This window comes from Bidens hawaiensis, unplaced genomic scaffold (genome assembly GCF_021521415.1).
Source record: "Bidens hawaiensis isolate Kalapana, Puna unplaced genomic scaffold, B.hawaiensis_p1.1 tig00032950_1, whole genome shotgun sequence".
Taxonomy (NCBI): domain Eukaryota; kingdom Viridiplantae; phylum Streptophyta; class Magnoliopsida; order Asterales; family Asteraceae; genus Bidens; species Bidens hawaiensis.
This window is the reverse complement of record NW_027495644.1, coordinates 15,127-38,241: the sequence shown is the minus strand read 5'-3', so window position 1 is coordinate 38,241 and position 23,115 is coordinate 15,127. Positions and strand designations below refer to the sequence as shown.

The 23,115-nt window shown below is 34.4% G+C and overlaps 1 protein-coding gene across 1 annotated transcript; it reads right to left on the bottom strand.

The window, feature by feature from the left end:
* Window positions 1–13,768: 13,768 nt before the first annotated feature.
* On the bottom strand, window positions 13,769–22,827 carry LOC143584337 (uncharacterized). The gene is made up of 4 exons (XM_077066419.1): window positions 22,804–22,827; window positions 15,915–16,230; window positions 15,666–15,825; window positions 13,769–14,289 (listed from the first exon to the last, which is right to left on the bottom strand). The coding sequence occupies exons 2-4, from the start codon at window positions 16,132–16,134 to the stop codon at window positions 13,833–13,835; spliced, it is 837 nt and encodes a 278-aa protein (XP_076922534.1). The 5' UTR covers window positions 16,135–16,230; window positions 22,804–22,827; the 3' UTR covers window positions 13,769–13,832.
* Between the last annotated feature and the right edge of the window lie 288 nt (window positions 22,828–23,115).

Below are 23,115 nucleotides of genomic sequence, written 5' to 3'. Positions count from 1 at the left end.
TATCATGTTATTTGTCCATTGCTTGATGATTGTTGATGCATGGGATTCTTACCTAGGTAGATTACTTCTCTGATTGGTTTCGATCTTGTGATTAATTGCTTGTTTTCTAGTTTACTTGTTTATTTACTTTCTTAGTTTAATATTAGTTTAAAAACCCCCAGAAAACATTAATAATAAATAGTTGTGTCGTAAGTCGAGTCTAATTAGTTAATTAACGTAATTTATAGAGTCTTGTGGGTTCGATATTCCGGACTTACTTAGCTTTAGTACAATTGACCGGTTCACTTGCCGGTGTTTTGTGTAGTTGAGACTTAGGTCTAGTTTTTATTACTTGTTTAATTTAGTTAATAGTTAATTGACTGTTTCTAGCACATCAGACGCATAAGCTATAACCTTACCTCGTTGCATCAACACGTAACCTAGCCCACGATGCGTTGTAGCAGTCCAAACAACCAAATCCTCGTCACTATCGCGTAGAGCAAGGATTGGAGCTTACGTGAGCCTTTTCTTTAATTCCTAAAAATCTTCTTCTTGAAACTTATCCCAAATGAATACAATGGACTGATTCGTTATCTCTTAACGAATGGACCTTTATAACGAATGAACCATTATAACGAATGAACCCTCATAGCAAATGGACTCTCATAGAGAATGGACTCTCATAACGAATTGGTCTTTATAACGAACTGGCCTTTATAACGATCGATCATAACGATCTGCTACTAATTTGTTATTTCTTCTTAACGAATGGTCATAACGAATTACTAAAAATTCGCTACTTCTCCTTAACGAATTAGCGTTAGGTCAGAGAATTTCAGAAACATTCTCTAACATCCTTAACCTCGTACGCCGTTTTCCGGCGCCGTCATCGCCGGAAAACCGGGATCTCGCCAGAAAAGCGAGATCTCCGTTGTTTTCCACCGTTTTTCATCGTTTCTCGTCCCGTTCGATCAATATTTGAGCTAGGGTGACCCTAAGCTCATCTTTTGAGCTGTTTATATCCGATTCCATCCGGATCTCGTGACTTTAACAGTTTAGGGTGTCGGATCGTCATTTTGTGACTAAATCTAGCGGGTTTGGATCCTTTTAAGGTTATAAAATCATTACCTCGGGTCGATGCTCGGTTTTCCTCTTGGTTTCGGTTAGAGAAAGAGAGAATAAGATAGAGAGCTTAAGTGTGTGTTTTGGATGGTGTATGGAATGGGTGAATGAATGATTTAAGGAAATAAAATGGTTTATATATTATGGGTCATGGGCTTAAGCCCATGGTTTTTCTCCCTTCCTTATTAACCCAAGTTCATTACCCATATTACTTACCCAACACAAGCCCGACTCATAATAACTCATATTTTATTTTATTAACCGAAACGAGAAAACAGGATATTACATCTCATCTCATCCATCTTACACTCATTGTCTCTTCCACATAGGATTTCCATTATTTCCATCAAAATCAATCTTTCATCATTCAACTTAAAAATTAAAATAAATAGAACCTAAACTAACATTACTTTTTAAAAATAAATTTCATTCATAATTTATAAACGACAAGATTTATAAATTAATAAAAACACCATTAAAATCTAAACTAAAATACCAAGTTTACAAAATTGTTTTTCTCAGTTGTTAATATTGGAAGAACGAATGCCCGAAGTCAGAACCATCACATTGAATCAGGACCGTCTGAATGATGGGATGATTTTTTAGAAGTCTCACGCCGCCAAATGGTTACGTCCATGTCTCTAGTGGTGTGCTATGTACTTGCAAAGGGCGTCAACAATTGTTTCAACCTTCGTCCACATGTAAAGTGTGCGCTTGTATAGTTGGTAAAATTTGGTAACCTAGGATTTCAAATCCCATTCACTTTGAATTGATTTGGTATATCGGCTTCATCGAAACTTTGTTGAAATCCACTTAAATTTCCGTAAAAAAAACCGTCGTTTCTGGCCTTGTTATCCGACACATTCATCTAGACTGTTGCCACCATTGTTTCTCCATCAACGCTCCACACTCTAGGTGTTACTCTAGGTGTCATTTGTTATATGAAACTATATTTTGGGATAGAAAGAATGACATTTTGAGAGAGATGTAAGTGTTTTTGGGTTAAAATAATGTTTCTTTGGGTTGTGTATATATAGGAGAAATAGATTTATAATTATGAATAAGATTTTTTATTAAAAAAAAGTCACCCAGCCATCACATAGCAATTGTTCAACGTCTTGAAACAAAAATTTTCAGCACCGAGATGAGTCGAGTGGTCTTCCCGCCTATATCAAACCCTCACTATACACATCATCATTCTCACACATTCTCTTTCATCCTACATTCTCTTTCATTACTCTCTCATTCTCTCACAATCTCACAAATGTATGCATTTAGCCATCTCTCTCTCTCTCTCTCTCTCTCTCTCTCTCATCTTCTATGTCATAAGTGCATCCGACTAGGGCTGTTCACGAACCGAACCGAACCGAACACGTGCATGCTCATACTTGGTTTGGTTTAAAAGCGAGCCGAACCGAGCGGATTGAATTTAAAGAAACGAGCGATATCTTTATGTTTGAACTTGGTTTGGTTTTGAAACCGAGCGGCTTGGTTCGGTTTGGTTTTGCTTGATTTCATACAAAGTTTCCAATTTTAAATTTCTAAAACTTCAAAATATCATTAATTCAAGACTTTCAACTCCAAATTGTCTAAACTTTCACCTTTAAAATGTATAAAACTCATAGTTAACAACAAAACATATATAAACGAGTGGCTATTGTTTAAATTTGAACTTTGAATTCAACACAAAAGAGAGAAATTTTAAAAACTTTAAAAAATAGTATACTTTTATATATATATACATAAAGTTTATATATAAAACTAATAAATAAAAAATAATTCGAGCAAAAACGAACCAAACCAAACCGAGCGAGGCTTTGCTCGTGCTTGGATTGCTTTTAAATCGAACCGAGCCGAACGGCTCACTTCCAAACCGAGCCGAAATCGAACGAGAATTTTTCGAGTGAACGACGAACGAGCGGCGAGCAGTTTGGACAGCCCTACATCCAACTAGGGATGAGATCGGGAATGTACCGGTACCGACCGGTCTCGGTCCCGAAATTCGCGAATTCTTGGTACCGGTACCGAAATATTCGGTTCGGTACTGGTACCGGTATTGAAGGTAAAATTTGGGAAATACCGGTCCAGTACATACCAGTACTGAAAATCAAAACTTGGATACTGATTCGGTACCAACGGTACCAAATCGGTACCGATTTCGGGACCGGTACATGTACCGATTTTGCTCATTCTTACATCCAACTATATTGCATTTGGTTTGGTTTATTAAATAAAAATAATGGGAGACACGTTTCAGTTTTTTGGTTTACCTAAAAGTTCGTTTTCTCGTATACCTCTCTTATTAAGTATTGGTTGATATCACGTGTTGAATTCTGGTGAAATCTAGATTTTGAATTCGTGCCACTCCCTTTAGTTAAATAATAATGATTTTATTTTGAACGACCGACAAGTTATATCAATATAAAGACCGGCCAAGCGAGACGCTAGCCACTACAACCACTAATATAATACAAAGAAACCACCAAACAAAGCGAAACACGCCTACAAACTAAAACTCCTCCAAACCAAGTCTTATTATGTTTTTCGATTTGTATTTAACTCAAAGAAATCGAGAGCCTTGATATCCCTCACCAAGTCAGCCAAGTTTACGAGCTTTCCTTGAACACTAGTACACCGCCGGCTCCTCCAAGGTCGGAGGATCCAAAGTGTTGCCCGGGACAATATCAAACGTGTAACTGATTTGGAGGAACTGAAACAGTAAGATGGTTTGAGACCAACACTCACTACTAGAAAACAAGTCATTTTCCCACAAAAATTTCCTACAACAAGTAGTTCCAACAGATTTCGAACAAAAAAAGATAAGCTCCAACTTTGCTACAATATTATCTAATAAACATTATGTAAGTCAAAATAGTTTTTGTATGAAAGTTGTAGGAAGTTTACAACCACGTGTTTTTTGTAGCAATTTTGTAAGAAAAGTTGTTGGAAAACGATTGAAAACGATTTTCAAACATGTGTTTTTTCAACGTAACTTTTTGTTGGAAAATTGTTAGCAACTGAATTTTCCAACAAATTTCCTACGAATTCAGTTGTAGAAAAACATCTCTTTTTCTAGTAGTGACCTACATACAAGAACATATATATTATATGATATCATTAATCATAATCACATTTTTATATATATAAATGCTAAGAAGAAGTGAAAAATATAAATCAAGCTTTGGGCTCATACTTTTTCAATGGAAGCAAGTAATTGCCTCACCCTCACTTTTAATATTTAATGACCAATAACTTGTTCTTAATATAGAATACATAAATGTTTGTTGTATCATTTTAGGACCCAATTGTATGAATCTAGGTTTCTTTAAATTTAGACGATCTCCTTGAGAATAGTACTCTCAACGACACTCACATTTTATACGAGATTGTCTCACAACTTCACTTGAAACACCTGATATAGCGATTGTAAGAAAGAGTGTATCAAACTCTACTTGTTTATACGCATGGCTGTGGGAAAGTCATTCGAGATGAAGCCTTTTGGACGGTCCCGCCCAACATAGGGAGGATGGGTTCCTTTCTTGATCTCCCACCTCTCGGTCTCTTCCACGGTTCTTCACAACTTTTTCTCTAGTTTGTGACAACTTCTCGTGCATCCCGAATTCCTGATCTCCCCTTTGACATTGGCTTAAGTGGATTTGCATAATGCTTGCACACAAGTCACTTGTAGTTTGATTAGTTACAACTTACAAGTGGTGTTAATGTTACCCTTCTACTCTTCTTCAAATATGCTCTATAGTTCTACCGCATGTATACTTTAGTTTTCATTTTCAACGAGATTTGATTGTTGATAAGACAGTAAGACACCATCTGAATTATGAATCCCAAAGAATATCAATATTTAAAAAATATATTTAATGCGTATTAAATACGAAGAAAATTATCATTTATTTTCAATTATAATAGTACAATAATACACCTAAAGACATACGTTAGACAAAGAATTAAATATTTTTCTTTTCTATTAAATCTCTCTTCCCTACATTAAAATTGACACTTGAATTACACAAACATAAATATTATACTACAAGAATACTAAAAATAGTAAATATCAAGTAGTGGATTGAGAGATGGCTATATACCGGATTAGAACAATAAAACTTATAACATGCTGATTCGATAGTGTATGCACCCACACATACCATAAAAGAAGAATCAATAATTAAATAGTGTGTCTCAATATATATATACTAAAGTTTTTAGATTAATATAGAGTTAATGTATAATGTATTCATCATTGCATACACTAAATTATGCTCATCGTGAGTAGCGTATTCAATATACATATAGAATATATGCATAGTGTATAAATAAGTGAATACAGTATATAAGAATCTAGGAGTAGTGTAAGCACCACTAAATACACTACAATAATAATAATAATAATAATAATAATAATAATAATAATAATAATATGTATCAATCAACATACAGTGTACGTATATAAGTGAATACACTATATATGAATACATAAAATTGGATGCACTAATGCATACACCATAATTAACAAAATGTTAAAAGTGACGTATTTATTAATGCATACTCAAGATCATGCTAATAATGCATAAGCATTGTATATATGCACCAATACATAACAAAATTAACTAGCTACTGTATTGAACAAGGTATATATTAAAGTATCTTCAATAAGAACGTGGTGTGATAATCCATGTGCAATAAAACCATAGCCAATAACACATGTGATACAATCACCAATGTATACACTATGTTATTATTAGTTTTCTTCTTTACAATATAGACACTGTGTAAATTTCTCTATCACAATGTATTCAAATGTGACATACAATATACTACTGTTGTTAATACCACGAGTCATATTTACTTGATCTCATTATATCTTACAGACTTGAAAGCGCATATGTGGTTCTCATTAAACTCACCCCTATACATACATACATCCGATCCTATTAGTCCGCAAAAGTCTCTTTTTGAGGTGCTTGAAGACGGCTGTCGCTAGATATCGAAAAAAATTACGCTGTAACATGTTACATGTACATACTTAGCACAGTATATCACAATCCGATAGGACTTGAGATGCCCAAATTCAGAGTGTATCATAAATATCATTTAATTCAATTTGAATTTTGACCATTCATTTATACAAAGACCTCTCAGCAATTATCACACTTATAACACAAAACCAAGTTGTAGCACAAAAGGACAAAAATAACAACTGGTGATGCTATCAAGACTAACGATCACGCTTTCATATTTTTGAGGTTTTTTTTGACATATTTGTCCTTTTCTCGTACTCTTGACTTGGGACTTCACTAACTGAAGGACCCAGTCAACTTGGCCCAACATAGCAAACTGAGAAGGCCCATACATGAAAGTATGAAACCCCAGTCCCAAGCCCATCATTTTTGTTCAAGTATTAAGGTACAATATATTTTAGTGTTAAAAACAAGTTGTAAGCAGTGTAAAAAAAAGTAGAGTAATAGTAAGTACGCTACACTTTATTCGTGAAGTGATTATTTTTACTCTAGTTTATTTTGTTGTAGAGTAATTTATCAATCGCTTTGTCTCCATGAAACCGATAATAATCAGTCAAGAATTCCAAGAAATCTTAACTCTATAATCAATCACATATTATCACAAATCAGTCAAGATTTTCCAAGAAAGCATCATTTAAATTGAAGCAGACGTCCGAAAATAATTGTAAAAAGCTTAATCCGATTGACGATATGGATTCCCCTAAATCAAATAGTTGAAACTCGTTTGTTGACCGATTACCAAATCTAATTCAAGTCGCTTTGTTACACAAGTTTTAGGTTGTACGTAATTCCACCTGCGCCACCACGAAGATACATAGGTCCAAGAGCCTATTGTAAAAGCACGTTTATTAAATATATGAGACGTTTCGTGTTAAAACTTCATAATTTTAAAAGTATATATATAAATAAATAATTTCCTTAAAAATATTACGCAAAATTGTTCAACCACTCTCATATGTGTATGAGATGTCACAAGTTTAAGTTTAAATATTATAATTTTCTAAAGCATATAAATCTTCAAAAACTTATTTACTAAAAACGGATTCAATCACTAAACAGATTACTGACTCAACCCTCACGTCAAAACCCGACCAACACAATTCAACCTATATGAACAAACCAACAAAGGTTTTAGTTTCCAATTAACCAATATTAGTTATAGGTTCCGACATTAGAACAATCATTGGCGTTTCTCACTCTATTATTTGTCACATACCATCCAACACATCTATCTCATGTCAAGAGGACACGTGTAAAACATCAAAGAATTTGATCTCAATCAAAACAAAAGATTGATTGTTATGGACTTGGAGACACGATTGCTGGAGAATTAAATTGGGCTTTATTTCGAATTGTTTTTTGACACTTGGCAAGAGACACGTGTGGGCTTTATGGACACGTATATGTTCTAAAGAATAAAAGATGGTATCATACTAACATGTGTATGTGTAGGCAATACCATATATGTATTGGTTATGTCCTATCTTTGTCAAAATAAAGAGTCTTTTTGTTTTTATTATTTTGAAATGCACCTGTTACCTATTTATGATGAATATACTGCTGACGTTGACCATTACAATGATTGACAACTCGATAGAATTATATATTATTGCACGTCATGCTTTTCTAGAGATTACTAAAAACTTAACGAATTCTTAATGTCATTATAATGATATAAATTATCATAGTTATGGCCAAGATGTTTGAAAACATTACGTATTTTAAGGGGTTTGGGTTCAAAGTTCGTCGTTCCAAAATTGTGTATTAATTTATAAATTAATTTAGATTTGTTTGTTTAAAATAAAAACTAATCATAACTAAATAATGAAAATTCATTAACATAGATAATTTCTTTTAAACAAACTTTATTTTATTTATAAGACTCGAGCAAGTGGTGACTACAGGGCTTGACTGCAATCAAACATACACCTACTGACACACTCCAAAGCTTACGGTTTTTCTCGATATTTGACCTATGAGAACGTGCAAACCTTTATGCTGTCTAATATAATTTTCACTTAAAACAACTCGCCCCGAAATATTTTGGCTTTCTCTGCTTCCAAAGCCACCAATAAGTAATCATGATAACATCATACACTATGGTGTTCATTTTGGCATGCATTACACTTGCAAACAAAAAGTTGGTTGAATGAGTTACATTTCGCTACCTTGTACCCGGACCACTCTTAAACTCCCAAACAAGCTATTCTCGTCACAATGCAATCAAGGACAAGTGCCCCACGTGTCCACAAGTGCCCCACATATTTTGCATGTTACGTCAGGCGATAGTACACCCCTTCTATGTAGTGCCTCCATCGTGGGGAACTTATTTACTATCGTTTGCCAAACAAAAGCATTAACTTTGATTGGAGCCTACTTCCACTGATGTACATACAATTTTTGCTCAAACATTTCGATTTCAGTACACCTTTCTTAAACCACTAGCGTAAAACTGGTCCGTTTCGTCCCCTACCCAAATTCACCCGACATCCTTGGTTGATGGGAGGGTCAGCTGCGACATACGCTTCCAGCACAATTGTAGCGGGGGGTATTAATCGGGTTAACTCGATCGAGGTTTAGGTTAATCGGGCTATTTTTAAAAAATCTAGATAAAAAATCTAACCCTCAACCCCCAATCGGGTTAGTGTTAACTGGGTCGGGTTAGTTAGGTTAACTATGTTACTTTATAATTTTAAGTTGATTTTTGTGTTTGTAACTTGTGGTCTGTAATTTTTTTTCTTTCCACTCAATTTCCAGTTTCTTTCATAAGTAATTATCTTATAATAATTACATGTATGCCTATAAATGAACCGAACGATAATATAAGCAAAGGCATGCCCATGTTCGTTCATTTGACTTTCAACAAACACGAACACTTAATCGAACAAATATTTGTGTTCACGTTCGTTCGTTTAAAAAATGAACATGTTCGTGTTCGCTTATGTTCGTTCATTTAAATCTAAATGAATAGTTCAGAAACATAGCTGAACAAAGATAAAAAAAAAACATAAGGGAACATGTATGTACATACATAAACGAACACAAAAAAAAACATAAATGAACACAAACAAACAACGTACATAAACAAACTTAAATGAACGATCATAAACGAACATTCACGAACATAGATGAAAAGATGAAACATGTGTTCATGTTCCTTCATTCAATTAAATAAAAACAACATAAATTAACTTCCTGCCAAACGGTTCACGAAGAAACATAATAATTAACTCCTCTATAAAACTTCCTGCATTTAACTTTTTAGTGCTTTTTACATCTTTCAATCATAAACACGAGACACATACCCCTTGAGCTAAGTTGATCATTTCCTCAATGGTACCATTACTGTGCCTCGTCGGATATAGATTCTTAAGGTTGTGCTCGAACACCCCAATGGTATAGCAAAAAGTAGTGAGAGTCGCCTTTCCAGTAACTAGCTACAACTCCTGAAGTAGCTCTCCACATCAACCACTCACTCCGCCAAATCATCGACTACCTTTGTGTTATTTTCCAAACCCCGGTTATAAAGGCCTTTATCGAGATTGGTTTCCAAAGCCTTATGCCATTATGAATCGCAAAAGCGGACCTAGCCCACAACCTATCCTTCGTACGATATCATTACCACCATCTTGTTAGAAGCGCTAGGTTAGCCGCTTTAATACACCCGTTCAACAAACCACCCAAGTCTTTAGGGGCAATAACCTTATCCTATGCAACCCGTGTTATCTTCGAGTTGGCCCAAGTACCCTTCCACAATAACCACCTCACCCGTTCCATTTGCTCGATTACAGCCAATGGAACCCTACATAGAGACAAGACAAAATATGTTGGTAAGCTTTCTAGGATCGCCTTGCACAAGGTTAACCTACCACCATAGGATAACATATCAGACTACCATGATGATAATATAGCTTTCATTTATCAACCCATAACTTCCAATGCTTTAAAAGGTTCATTTTAGAGCCTACCGCTAACCCGAAATATGTAAACGCGAATGCACCCGATTAGTAATTAAGAATGGCAGCCAAGTTTTGGACTCCCAATTCCTCAACCCAAACACCAAATGCTTTGCTTTGTTTGAAATTAACATAGATAAATGAATACTAAATTTGATTTTTCACCGGTAAACATCGACGAAATGGATTATTTAGAAAACAATGCCTAGATATAATGTCATTGGGAAAACTTTTTTGGAGTACTTTTCTTGGTTTTCTCGTTATTAGTAGTTTTCTTATTATCTCCCCCACGCGCGCGTGTGTAAAGAAAGAGAGAGGAAGGTTCACTTGAGAAGACAAAACAATACGACTCAAATTTGAAATTACGTGCTTAAAAGGCTAGAAGCAGCGTTATACTTGATTTTGTGCGCGTTGGGCTGGGTACAACACTGCAACTTAAACAATTTCATCAAGCGGGTTGTTTGGCGAGTTCATCAACCCGGAGATGAACCCAAAAGGAATATTAGATCCTGCAATTATCACCACCCTCATCCAACCTCAACCCCGGCACCAGTAAAATGTTTAAAAGCCTAAATAAAAAAAAGTCAATTTCTTATGATTTTTTACATTAAAGATGTAATTGCATATGGTTTTCTCTGTCTTCAGTTTTTCCTGATTCCAAGTTTCCGTCGATTCCTATTTACTGGTTTTCAGAGTTTTTTTCTCAAACTAGTGTTGGTGGAAATATAATTTACCAAAATGGTGTCCCCTAAAAACTATTTACCAATATAGTGTTTTTATTTAATTTTGTATTTGTTTTTCTTTTTTAATATATATACAATTTAATTTTGTATTTGTTTTTCTTTTTTTTGTATATACACATTAATCAACTTTATTCGCGTTGTATCCTTTTTCGTTTTTCGTTTTGAAGTCGTTCCCATTGTGTATCAATTATAATTTTTAACCTTTTTGTTTTCTACAGATTGTAACGTTTTTTTGGTTAAATAATCCTAGAGATGACAACAGGTCGGGTTTGGGTCGGGTTTAGGTATTCCCAAACCCATACCCGGTTATGAAAGTTCGTCCCAAACTCGTTCCAAACCCGTCGGGTTTTAATCGGGTAGTTACCCGTCGGGTTTTGGGTTTTCCCATCGGGTTTCAGGTTTCTTATCGGGTATACACGTTGGGTATACCCGGCTTAAAAGCCCTAGGTTTCTATTGTGTTTTGACATAATATAACTAATCGATTACAAAGATGGTTACCATAAAGATGAAATGTCACAAATAATTGACATAAACAAGTTTCGACAAATAATATATTTGGAATATAGTATATATATAATATAATAAGCTATATCGGGTACATCGGGTATATAATTGGGTAAATGGGTTTATGTTATCGGGTAATCGGGTTTATTAGAAATCCCAAACCCTTCCCAAACCCGCAAAAAATTTCAAAACTAATCTCAACCCCGTCCCAGCCCTAATGGGTTGGGTATTACCCGTTTCATTTATGTCGGGTTTCGGGTTTTCCCATTAGGTTCGGGTTTCATTGACATCCCTAAATAATCCATGTCAACTATAAGAATCATCTAATATAAATTAAAAAAAATTAGAAAACATATAAGACTAATCGTACATCAAAACTTGACCCGCTATCAATCTCGATATTAAATATAAACAAAATAAAGATGTCAAATAACGTCGAGTTGCCACAATCTTAATACCAAATAAAAATGTCAAATGAAGTCGAGTTATCTTTTTTTTGTTTTTTATATCTATACTATATATAATATACCATTGATGGGCAAATTAAAACGATCTTTTTAAGTAATTTACAACATGTAATGCATGAGGTACAACATGAACTAAGGACAAAAATGTCATTGTAAATTTAAATCTCATGTGCATTTGCAATTTTTCAAAATAGTTACAAGTTTAATCCCCTAAAATTACAACATTTGTCCTTAGTCTTTTACTTATATATTATTTTATTTACACTTTTAACCCAATTATCACCACGATTTTTAAACGGTTATAACTTTTTCGTATGTTAATATTTTTTAAAATAAATGGCATCATAAAACTCGAGCATTTTATTATCTTTAATTTGAGTATTATACTGCTAAAGTTTTCGAAGTAAAAAAGTTATGCAAAAGTGTTTGCGGTTAGCTTTTGATGATTTTTTAAATTAAACCATGAGCCAACTTTACACAATTTTTTTTGTCGTCGAAAACCAAAACTAAATTGTTTCTAATTAAAACCCAACTAAACCGAACCATTACCAACGATTATGTTTCGATATAGTTTGTACTTTGATAAAAAAATTGAATTATTAATCTCATATACATTCACTTCAAACTAAACATCAACTAATATGTTATTAAGAGAAGCATACTATGAACAAAGATAACTTTGGTCACATAAATAATAAACCTTATTAGAATAAATAGAATGCGAAATCATAACAAGAACAAAGATTATAAACAATCATACTGGAAATTTTGTTAAATTAAAGTTGTAATAGACGAGTTTGCTCGTATTAAATAAAACTTTGGTTAACTATATTTTAACTATGTCTAATATATATTATATCTCATACTAAATAAGTAAACAATTAGCATTTCAATATGTACGGCCAGCTTCGGTTTCAACCGTGAAACCAAACTGGTGAACAATCTCACAGTTTCAAACAAAATAATAAACACCCAAAAATTTGTTACATGATTATCAAAGTATGTGTTTCCAGTTTCCCGCTGCATCGCACGGGCACTCTTCTAGTATGTTTTATATATAGTTCTTATAAAAAAACAAACTAAAACTTAATATTTATATCATAATGGAGCTTATATAAAAAATCAAATTATCTAACATAAAAATATTGCCATTATCTAAAAGTGCATAAAATAGAACAAGGTACAATAGTAAACTTAATATTTACAATTATTGTAATAGAGCTTATATAAAAAGTCAAATTATCATAATCATCAAAAGTTAAAGAGATAATATGAAAATAAAATGCTGAACCAATAAACTCGTTATGGTACTCGCCTACTGGGTACCTACTTTTGTTCAAATTTTATATTTGTATTTTTGGTACATGTATTCTACGGATCTGATCCCTAATTATCTACAAATATATTTATTGTTTTTTTACCTTAGTATGTGAAATTCTAATTTTGATAGTCTTTTTATGTATTATACCTTAATAATAATACAAAAATCTTTGAAATTGCAAGACCTGCAAATTTAAAAAAGAAAAAAAAAATGTGTTTATTTAGTATAAGAAAAAAAATACAGATTACTTAATATTTTTATAAAAAAAAATTATTAAATTAGTTAGTTTTATTAAAGATTAAAGTTAAAGGTCAAGTATATTAGGAGTGAGAAAATCATTAATTTCAAAAACACTAATTTGGTAAATACTTTTGATGGAACATCATTTTGGTATATATTTTTCCCCTCAACACTATTTTGGGAAAAAGCTCCTGGTTTTCATATTCAAAATTATTCTTCATATCCGTTGCGAGTTTACCATATGCTACCATCGAATGACTACTGATATACAATATAAACCTTTTAGAACACAAATGAAACAAGATAACTTCTGAATCACATTAAAGTTTAAACTCTTATAATAAAGGTTAAAAAATTCTAAGAAAAAAACGTTAAAAATCGACCCAACCCGACCCATTCATGGTTTCAAAAGGTATTAAGAATATATTGTTCTATGTAATTATAAGTATAGAAACAATAGTCAATTTTATATAACATCTTGCAAGAAACTGTAAAGCTCTTTTGCAACTAAACCTGGGTATTCTTCATGTGGAAGCAAGGCTCCAGGAGCCGCAACAAATTTGCTCACACCTTTAGCTTCTCTAAGAGCTTCCATTTCGGCTTTTGACCTCTTCGGTGCACCTGATGTTGACACGACCAAAACTGGTAATTTACCATTTAACCCTTCAAAGAGTTGAAGAAATTCTTCACGGGTTTTCACGGGGTCAAGTAGGCCCGTTAAGAAAGCAGCAGGGACATAACGAGCCCCTTTCTGTTTTGTTAGCTCGTATCTGTTTTCGATGATGGCTGGTGTCACGTTTGCTGAGTCAGCATACACGTGGGATTCGTATTGGGACTTAATGGACTTTTTGTTGCTGACTAACATGTTGCACATCATCCAACCGACACCTGGGGCACGTAATGTTCCTCTGAGTAGCTCGTATCTGTAAATTGTTAAAAATAATATTAAAAGTTTAAGCAAAAGTACAAAACTAAGTATGGTGTGTAAGAGTTAGTAAGTTTGACTAATTTGGTCAACGGTCAATACGGGGTATGTTCGATCTTTAACAGGTTAAATAGGTCTGGAGTTAGTAAGTTTGACTAAAGGTTAATGCATGTAGACTTTTAAATGAACTGAACAAAGAATGTTTCTGTTCATTTGTTTAACTTTAACCCAACAAACGATCGGACACGAACAACTAAGCAAATGGGGCATTCTGGTTCGTGATCGTTTCTGTTCGTTCGTTTATGGTATAAACAAACGGTTCTCAAACGTAAACGAACGAACTTAATTGAATATAGATGAATGAACATAGCTCTTAAACAAGTTAAAAATAAATGTGAACAAATATGTTGGGCTAAAAAATTATTGAAAACAGACTAACTTGTAATGGGTCTAGCAATTTTAAATGAATCTATTAACGCGACTAAACAAGCGAACTTTAGCAAACACAGAGTAATGAGCATGAATGTACGCAAACGAACAAACATAAAGGATTTTATATAAACGAACGTTTAGGGCTGTTAACGAACCGAACCGAACAAAGCCTTGTTCATGTTCATTCATTTAGCATTAAACCTGCTCACAAACAGTTCATGAAAGCTAACTGAACGGAAATTCTTGTTTCTGTTCGTTCATTAAGGAATTGAATTTATTCATGAACGGTTCTTAATTCAAAACATTAGATATAATCACCTTAATTATATATAAAGTTAAGTACTTGAGATAGTAATAATCATAAACATAAATGATTATTCTAATAATGTCAACGAAGCACAAGTTGGATTTTTTGTTACTTAAAAGAGTTGTTTAAAACAAATCATTAACGAAATGAACTGAACATAAACAATAAAATTATAAAATTCAAATGTTAGGTTGTTTATTACAAATAATATATTATAAAAATATAAAACAAACCTTTAACTAACAAACATAAACAAATGAGCGTAAACGAACATATATGAACACATTAACAAATGTTCACGAACACAAATGTACAAACGCAATCTCTGTTCATGTTCGTTCATTTACTAAACGAACGAACGTTAACGAACTTCCCATCGAACGGTTCACGAACTGTTCGTTGAGCGTTCAGTTCGTTTACAGCCCTACGAACGTTCATGGCCGCTTGTTTATTAAATAACCAAGCTTCCCGCCGAACTGTTCATGAACAATTCACTAAACGTTTGGCTCACTTAGAGGCCTAAATGCATGAAATCTCCTAGTCATTACTATAACCATCTTTGGCAAACTAATTATTCAACAAATAAAATATTTCATATAAAATGACTGTTTACCTAACCCGTTTTGACCTGTTACCTTGATTCTGTCTTGGAATCACGACCAAATACAATGGGAAGCGGGCCAGACCATGTAGGAGCAACAGCAGCAATAGCGGTTGGTTTGACCAAACCCTTATTAGCAGCACGGATGGCTATGGTGGCAGCATGACCGCCTCCAACAATAACCAAATCTTCTGCTATATATAACCACCACAATATATGTCAATAACTTTACCACAAATCAAAGCCCAATAATCAGTAATAATAGCATAAGTATAACACCTACCTGTGAGATTTACAGGACTATTTGGGTCAAGGATGAAGTCAACAAGGAACGATTCCATGACATCTGCGTTGTAATCAAGCTTTGGGCGGTCAGAGTCACCAAGACCGGGCCAGTCAACGATGGTGGCTCGCCAATTAACATCTCCAGATTGTTTAATGATGTCTTTAGCCACCAGTCTCCATTCTTCTACAGTGCTAACATCAGAAATAGTTGGCATCATGAGAATGTTCTTTTTTGGTCCATTACTTTCATCTCCATGCTCCTCATAGTAGATTTTGACAGAATTATCCTTGAATTTCCATTGCCAGTTGCTAGTCTGTAAAACCATAGCACTAACTAATCAATAATCAACCCAAATTTGTTCATATAAGATCAAGTTAACCTACAAAGTTCAATTTCAAAATTATGCTGCAACTTGGATAAGGGCTGTAAACGAAGCGAACCGAACAAGGCCTTGTTCATGTTCATCCATTAAGCTTTTATAGGACAGTTCACGATCAGCTAACCGGACAAAATTTCGTGTTCACTCATTAAGGAAATGAACTTGTCTGAGAACGGTTCACGAACACAAACAAACGGACACGAATTAATACAAAAATTGTTTTATTTGATTTGGTTAACTGAGAATGCCGGTGTCAACGGTTCGGTCCGGCTTCCAGTTTTGTGTTGGTGCTATTTGTTAATTTCAATCAATCAATCAATTAATCATACCCAGTGAAGTCCCACCAACAGCAAAGCTATAAGTAAGGGTCTGGGGAGGGTGGAATGTAGGCACACCGTACCTCTATCCAACGGGATAAAGAGGTGGCTTCCAGAGAGACCCTCAGCTCTGAAATACAAATGTATGAGGCAATATAAAGGAAAGGAAATAATAATAATAATATTAATAAAAATTAATAATAATAATAATATTAATAAAAACAATAATAATTTGTTAATTTAATATATATAATTTATAGGTATTAAAATCCCTCGGCTCTTGCGCCCAGGCGCATTTTCTATCGAGGCTCAATAAATGCGCTTCTAGTTCCTAGGCGAGGACTTCAACATTGTCTACGACATCAACATGAGAAGATAATAGCCGAGCAAAAGAAACGCAAGGAGTGCTATTGAAACTTAGATCTAGGAGGGTCAAACGAATTACATTGAACATTTTGTTCTTCAAGTATTGAAATTACACTTGACTATTTTAAAACTTTTGTTACTAATTAGATGATATTAAATGTTATGTAATAGCTTTTGTTTATTTTATTTGAAGAATAGTATTGGTTTTCATATACATAACATATTTTTACTTTTTATTTAAGTTCGTTATTTTTCTCAAGCCCCCACCTTTACTTGCGCCTAGGCCCCAAACGAGGCCTATGCGCCGTTAGTGCACCTAGCGCATTTGATAACTATGATATAATTAAACTCCAACTTTAGAAGTTTGGTTCTTCATAGTTTTGCCACTAAAGTTTAATATATTTACCTTTTGGCCCCAAGAGTTATAGTTCAATTCTTTTTTGCCAACTAAGTTTCAAATATTTACCTTTTGGCCCCTCAACTTTGGTAATGAAACTTTTGTTCTTTCATGTTTTGTGTAATATACGAAAATCAAAACCCATAAATATATAAATATCAATTAATGTGTCGAGTTTAAAACGAGTTGATAGCTAGTAAAACTGATCGAATAATAATGTCGACTAACCGAACGTGATATATAAAATAAATATTATCTAATCAACATGTGAGTAATAATAAAGAAAATCAGTGCATGCATAAATATGTATATAATAATAATAATGAAGTCAAATTGTAACTAATTGGTGAAACATCTGCATGACTTTCCATCAAAACCGTGAGCAACAAACAACCAATTTCATTAGGAATTTGATCGTGTTTATAATTCGTTTTAATATATATATATATACAATAACACTTCAAGATTTTTATTTTCCTGGATAATAATACCCTAAATCGTATTCTTTCTCTACCACTAACACCACCGCAGCCGCCTTGCAACTCGCCAGAGAAACCGTAGCTACCGCGTGCCGACGCCTCTGGTAGTCACACACCACCATTCGCCTCCGCTCTCTGTGTTTCTGCATTAAGCCGCTGCCACCGGAACCCGCTAAGTACCGCCACCGAAAATCCACCGCCTAGAAGAAAATCCGCTCTGTTAGCCGGAGTCGAAGCTAGCCGCTGTTGTCGCCACTTGCTGGAAATCAAAACCCGACATCGTCGCTGAAGTCCGCAGCCACGAATCCACATCGTTATAGCAACCGTCGAGGGTTCTCGCGACATTTAATCAAAGTTTAAGTCTTCTTACAGTTTTTGCCATTCGCTTATAAGGTACGGATTCTGTTTTTGTTTCCTTTTAGTATTATTTATACTCCGTTACTTTGTTGTACGGTTTCTGTTTTTGTTTCCTCTTAGTATTAATTATATTTCGTTACTTCAGAGTACGGATTCTGTTTCTTGTTACTTCGTAGTACGGATTCTGTTTCTTGTTACTTCGTAGTACGGATTCTGTTTCTTGTTACTTCATAGTACGGTTTCTGTTTTCTTTCACTTATAGTATTATTTGTATTCCGTTACTTCGTAGTACGGTTTCTGTTTTCGTTTACTCGTAATATTAATTATATTCCATTTTATATTCGGTGTCCGTCACTTTGTAGTACGGACTTTTCGTTAGCTTTTATTACAGTTTGAGTTCGGTTTATTTGTTATGTTTTATATCTATTTATGTAACATGCAATAGATTATATACTTTTGTACTTATTATTGCATGTCTATTTAGTAGCATTTTTGTTGAATAATTATTATATGAAATTAGCTTTTGTACTCTGTCACCCGAGCATGTCTGAAATGTCGTATGGGCGTCAACGGCATGCACTTATCGTGACAGTGCGTAATCAAAGTTCACGGCGTCTCTGACAGTACTCATGTAGTACCTTGGCCATTTAGAGGCGTATAGATCGATCTTAGCTCCGACTCCTGACTCCTGACTTCTGTTGAGATGGAACAATGTGTGCACGCCACCCACACCGTCTCCTTGGTGCATGGACTAGCTAGCTGTGTACCCCTCTGTTTAGGCTCTGGGTGCTTCCGTATTACACGACCTATTTATTTTAACGTCATCGTCGTGTATTTTAGTAATTATATTTTGTTTCGCTATATTCTGGTCCGTTTTGATATGTGTATACGCATTTGGTTAAATTTGAGTATATTCAGATTACGTCCCGATCGTGTATCGGATTATGTTTCGCATCTAATTCTAGTTCGGTCTAAAACGTGGTTTTATATCCGCAATAGTTTCAGTTTTATTTCAGTATGTGTTTTGTCTTATGTATGCCTTTACCTGTACTATTGTTCTCTCCGTTACTGGGCAATTTTTGGCTCAGCCGTATTTTCTTGTTTGTGTCTGTCTTATTTGCTAACAGGTAGTTCGGGAAATCGGGGAGATCAGTGATGAGAGAGAATAATGAAGTTCAAGCTTTTTAAAAGTTAATTCATGACATAGGTTGCATTGATTTTTGATGTATTTTGGATTGTGACATTGATTTGATATCTATAATAGTAACACGCCAGCCCGTTCCGAGTTGGGGTGTTACATTTATGGTATCAGAGCTTAGGCTTTTTCCTGTCGAAACTTTAAAAAAAAATTATTTTGTTTTAAAACCTAAATAAATAGGACATGTGAGGATTGGGTAGAGGTTGGGCTAGGATTTCATCTCTTTTTTTTCTTCTTCATCCGATTCGTTTCATGAACTATTCGTTCTGATATTAAAACGTTCTAACACTAAAGGGATCGACTCTTATTTATTCCTAAGAATCGTGATCTGCATGTGCTCATTGATTCTAGTTTCGTTTAGTTGTTCGTGTCTCAGAGTTATCGATACATTAGGTGGTACTCTTTTTAGTATGATTTGTTTTCCTTAACTGATGTGCCTTATACGTGCTAGCTGATGTCGGGGTAACCCACTTTGCATTCTCGTAATTTCTGCCAAATTTCTTAAAATGTGTGCCTCTTCAACTCTTTGTTCTTTTAGTTGTTGCTACCTCTCTGTCAAACGTATTGTCTATCTATTGTATAATATAGTTCCATGTTTTAGAAGTCTTAAATTTCGAGGCCGAAATTTTTTTTAGGGGGTAGAGTGTTGAAATATCCGAACATGTAATGAAGTATAACGTAAATTTCGAGGACGAAATTTCTTTTAAGGGAGGTAGAATTGTAATATACGAAAATCAAAACCCATAAATATATAAATACCAATTAATGTGTCGAGTTTAAAACGAGTTGATAGCTAGTAAAACTGATCGAATAATAATGTCGACTAACCGAACGTGATATATAAAATAAATATTATCTAATCAACATGTGAGTAATAATAAAGAAAATCAGTGCATGCATAAATATGTATATAATAATAATAATAATGAAGTCAAATTGTAACTAATTGGTGAAACATCTGCATGACTTTCCATCAAAACCGTGAGCAACAAACAACCAATTTCATTAGGAATTTGATCGTGTTTATAATTCGTTTTAATATATATATATACGATAACACTTCAAGATTTTTATTTTCCTGGATAATAATACCCTAAATCGTATTCTTTCTCTACCACTAACACCACCGCAGCCGCCTTGCAACTCGCCAGAGAAACCGTAGCTACCGCGTGCCGACGCCTCTGGTAGTCACACACCACCATTCGCCTCCGCTCTCTGTGTTTCTGCATTAAGCCGCTGCCACCGGAACCCGCTAAGTACCGCCACCGAAAATCCACAGCCTAGAAGGAAATCCGCTCTGTTAGCCGGAGTCGAAGCTAGCCGCTGTTGTCGCCACTTGCTGGAAATCAAAACCCGACATCGTCGCTGAAGTCCGCAGCCACGAATCCACATCGTTATAGCAACCGTCGAGGGTTCTCGCGACATTTAATCAAAGTTTAAGTCTTCTTACAGTTTTTGCCATTCGCTTATAAGGTACGGATTCTGTTTTTGTTTCCTTTTAGTATTATTTATACTCCGTTACTTTGTTGTACGGTTTCTATTTTTGTTTCCTCTTAGTATTAATTATATTTCGTTACTTCAGAGTACGGATTCTGTTTCTTGTTACTTCGTAGTACGGATTCTGTTTCTTGTTACTTCGTAGTACGGATTCTGTTTCTTGTTACTTCATAGTACGGTTTCTGTTTTCTTTCACTTATAGTATTATTTGTATTCCGTTACTTCGTAGTACGGTTTCTGTTTTCGTTTACTCGTAATATTAATTATATTCCATTTTATATTCGGTGTCCGTCACTTTGTAGTACGGACTTTTCGTTAGCTTTTATTACAGTTTGAGTTCGGTTTATTTGTTATGTTTTATATCTATTTATGTAACATGCAATAGATTATATACTTTTGTACTTACTATTGCATGTCTATTTAGTAGCATTTTTGTTGAATAATTATTATATGAAATTAGCTTTTGTACTCTGTCACCCGAGCATGTCTGAAATGTCGTATGGGCGTCAACGGCATGCACTTATCGTGACAGTGCGTAATCAAAGTTCACGGCGTCTCTGACAGTACTCATGTAGTACCTTGGCCATTTAGAGGCGTATAGATCGATCTTAGCTCCGACTCCTGACTCCTGACTTCTGTTGAGATGGAACAATGTGTGCACGCCACCCACACCGTCTCCTTGGTGCATGGACTAGCTAGCTGTGTACCCCTCTGTTTAGGCTCTGGGTGCTTCCGTATTACACGACCTATTTATTTTAACGTCATCGTCGTGTATTTTAGTAATTATATTTTGTTTCGCTATATTCTGGTCCGTTTTGATATGTGTATACGCATTTGGTTAAATTTGAGTATATTCAGATTACGTCCCGATCGTGTATCGGATTATGTTTCGCATCTAATTCTAGTTCGGTCTAAAACGTGGTTTTATATCCGCAATAGTTTCAGTTTTATTTCAGTATGTGTTTTGTCTTATGTATGCCTTTACCTGTACTATTGTTCTCTCCGTTACTGGGCAATTTTTGGCTCAGCCGTATTTTCTTGTTTGTGTCTGTCTTATTTGCTAACAGGTAGTTCGGGAAATCGGGGAGATCAGTGATGAGAGAGAATAATGAAGTTCAAGTTTTTTAAAAGTTAATTCATGACATAGGTTGCATTGATTTTTGATGTATTTTGGATTGTGACATTGATTTGATATCTATAATAGTAACACGCCAGCCCGTTCCGAGTTGGGGTGTTACATTTTGCCACAATACTTTTAGCCTTACAACTTTGGCCACCAAACTTTTTCCATAAAACTTTTAGCCTTTAAACTTGATCACAATTCAACTTTGACCACATAATTGTTACCGTATCAAATAGAACCGATACTGACTAGGTTCCTGTCGCGTCCCCGCTGCAACGTGGGGTAGCTTTCAAAAATGTAATACATTTAACGTGCGGCTACAAATACTTGCTCATATTTATACGCTAATTTTACATATAAACTAATCACATAGCAGCCATAAATATTTTCTTAATATAATTAATAAATTTGCTTAAATACATATAATAAGATTACAAACGTCATTAAAACGTATTAAAAACCTTTATTCAACATTCATAAACAAACAAACATAACAAAAACGAACACATTATTAAAAGTTCACAAACACAATTGAACGAGCATGGCCTCAGTTCGTGTTCGTTCATTTAGTTATAACGAAATTCATTGCTCATTCCGTTCATTTATTAAACGTTTCGGTTCGTTTACAGCCCTAATTCAGAGTAAATAAAACGGAACTCCACTAGATTGTCAATTAAGTTTCACATCCAGACAGAATAAGCAAAATTAGTGGACACATGTACAAATATTCAAGCTACATCTACCGGAAACAAACAGATCAAATGCTAACTAACCTTTGATGATAGAGATGATTTATCAATTGATTTATCGATGTACAACAGTTGAATGACGGAATTTTGTGTATGAATTGAAGCATAAAGATGGAGTGGAAACAGAAGTTAGGTGAGAGATTGCAAAAGAAGAAGAAGCCATTGACGTTTTGAAGCTTGGAGAATTAGATTTTGGGGAGATTGGAAACACTTATTCTGGGTTCATAATTACAGGTCCACAGGTACAGTGTGCATACGTGTGTGTTTCTGGAATACAAGTATTGAAAGTAAACCAACAGTTTTGACTAAATACACGTTCACACAAATTACTTTTGT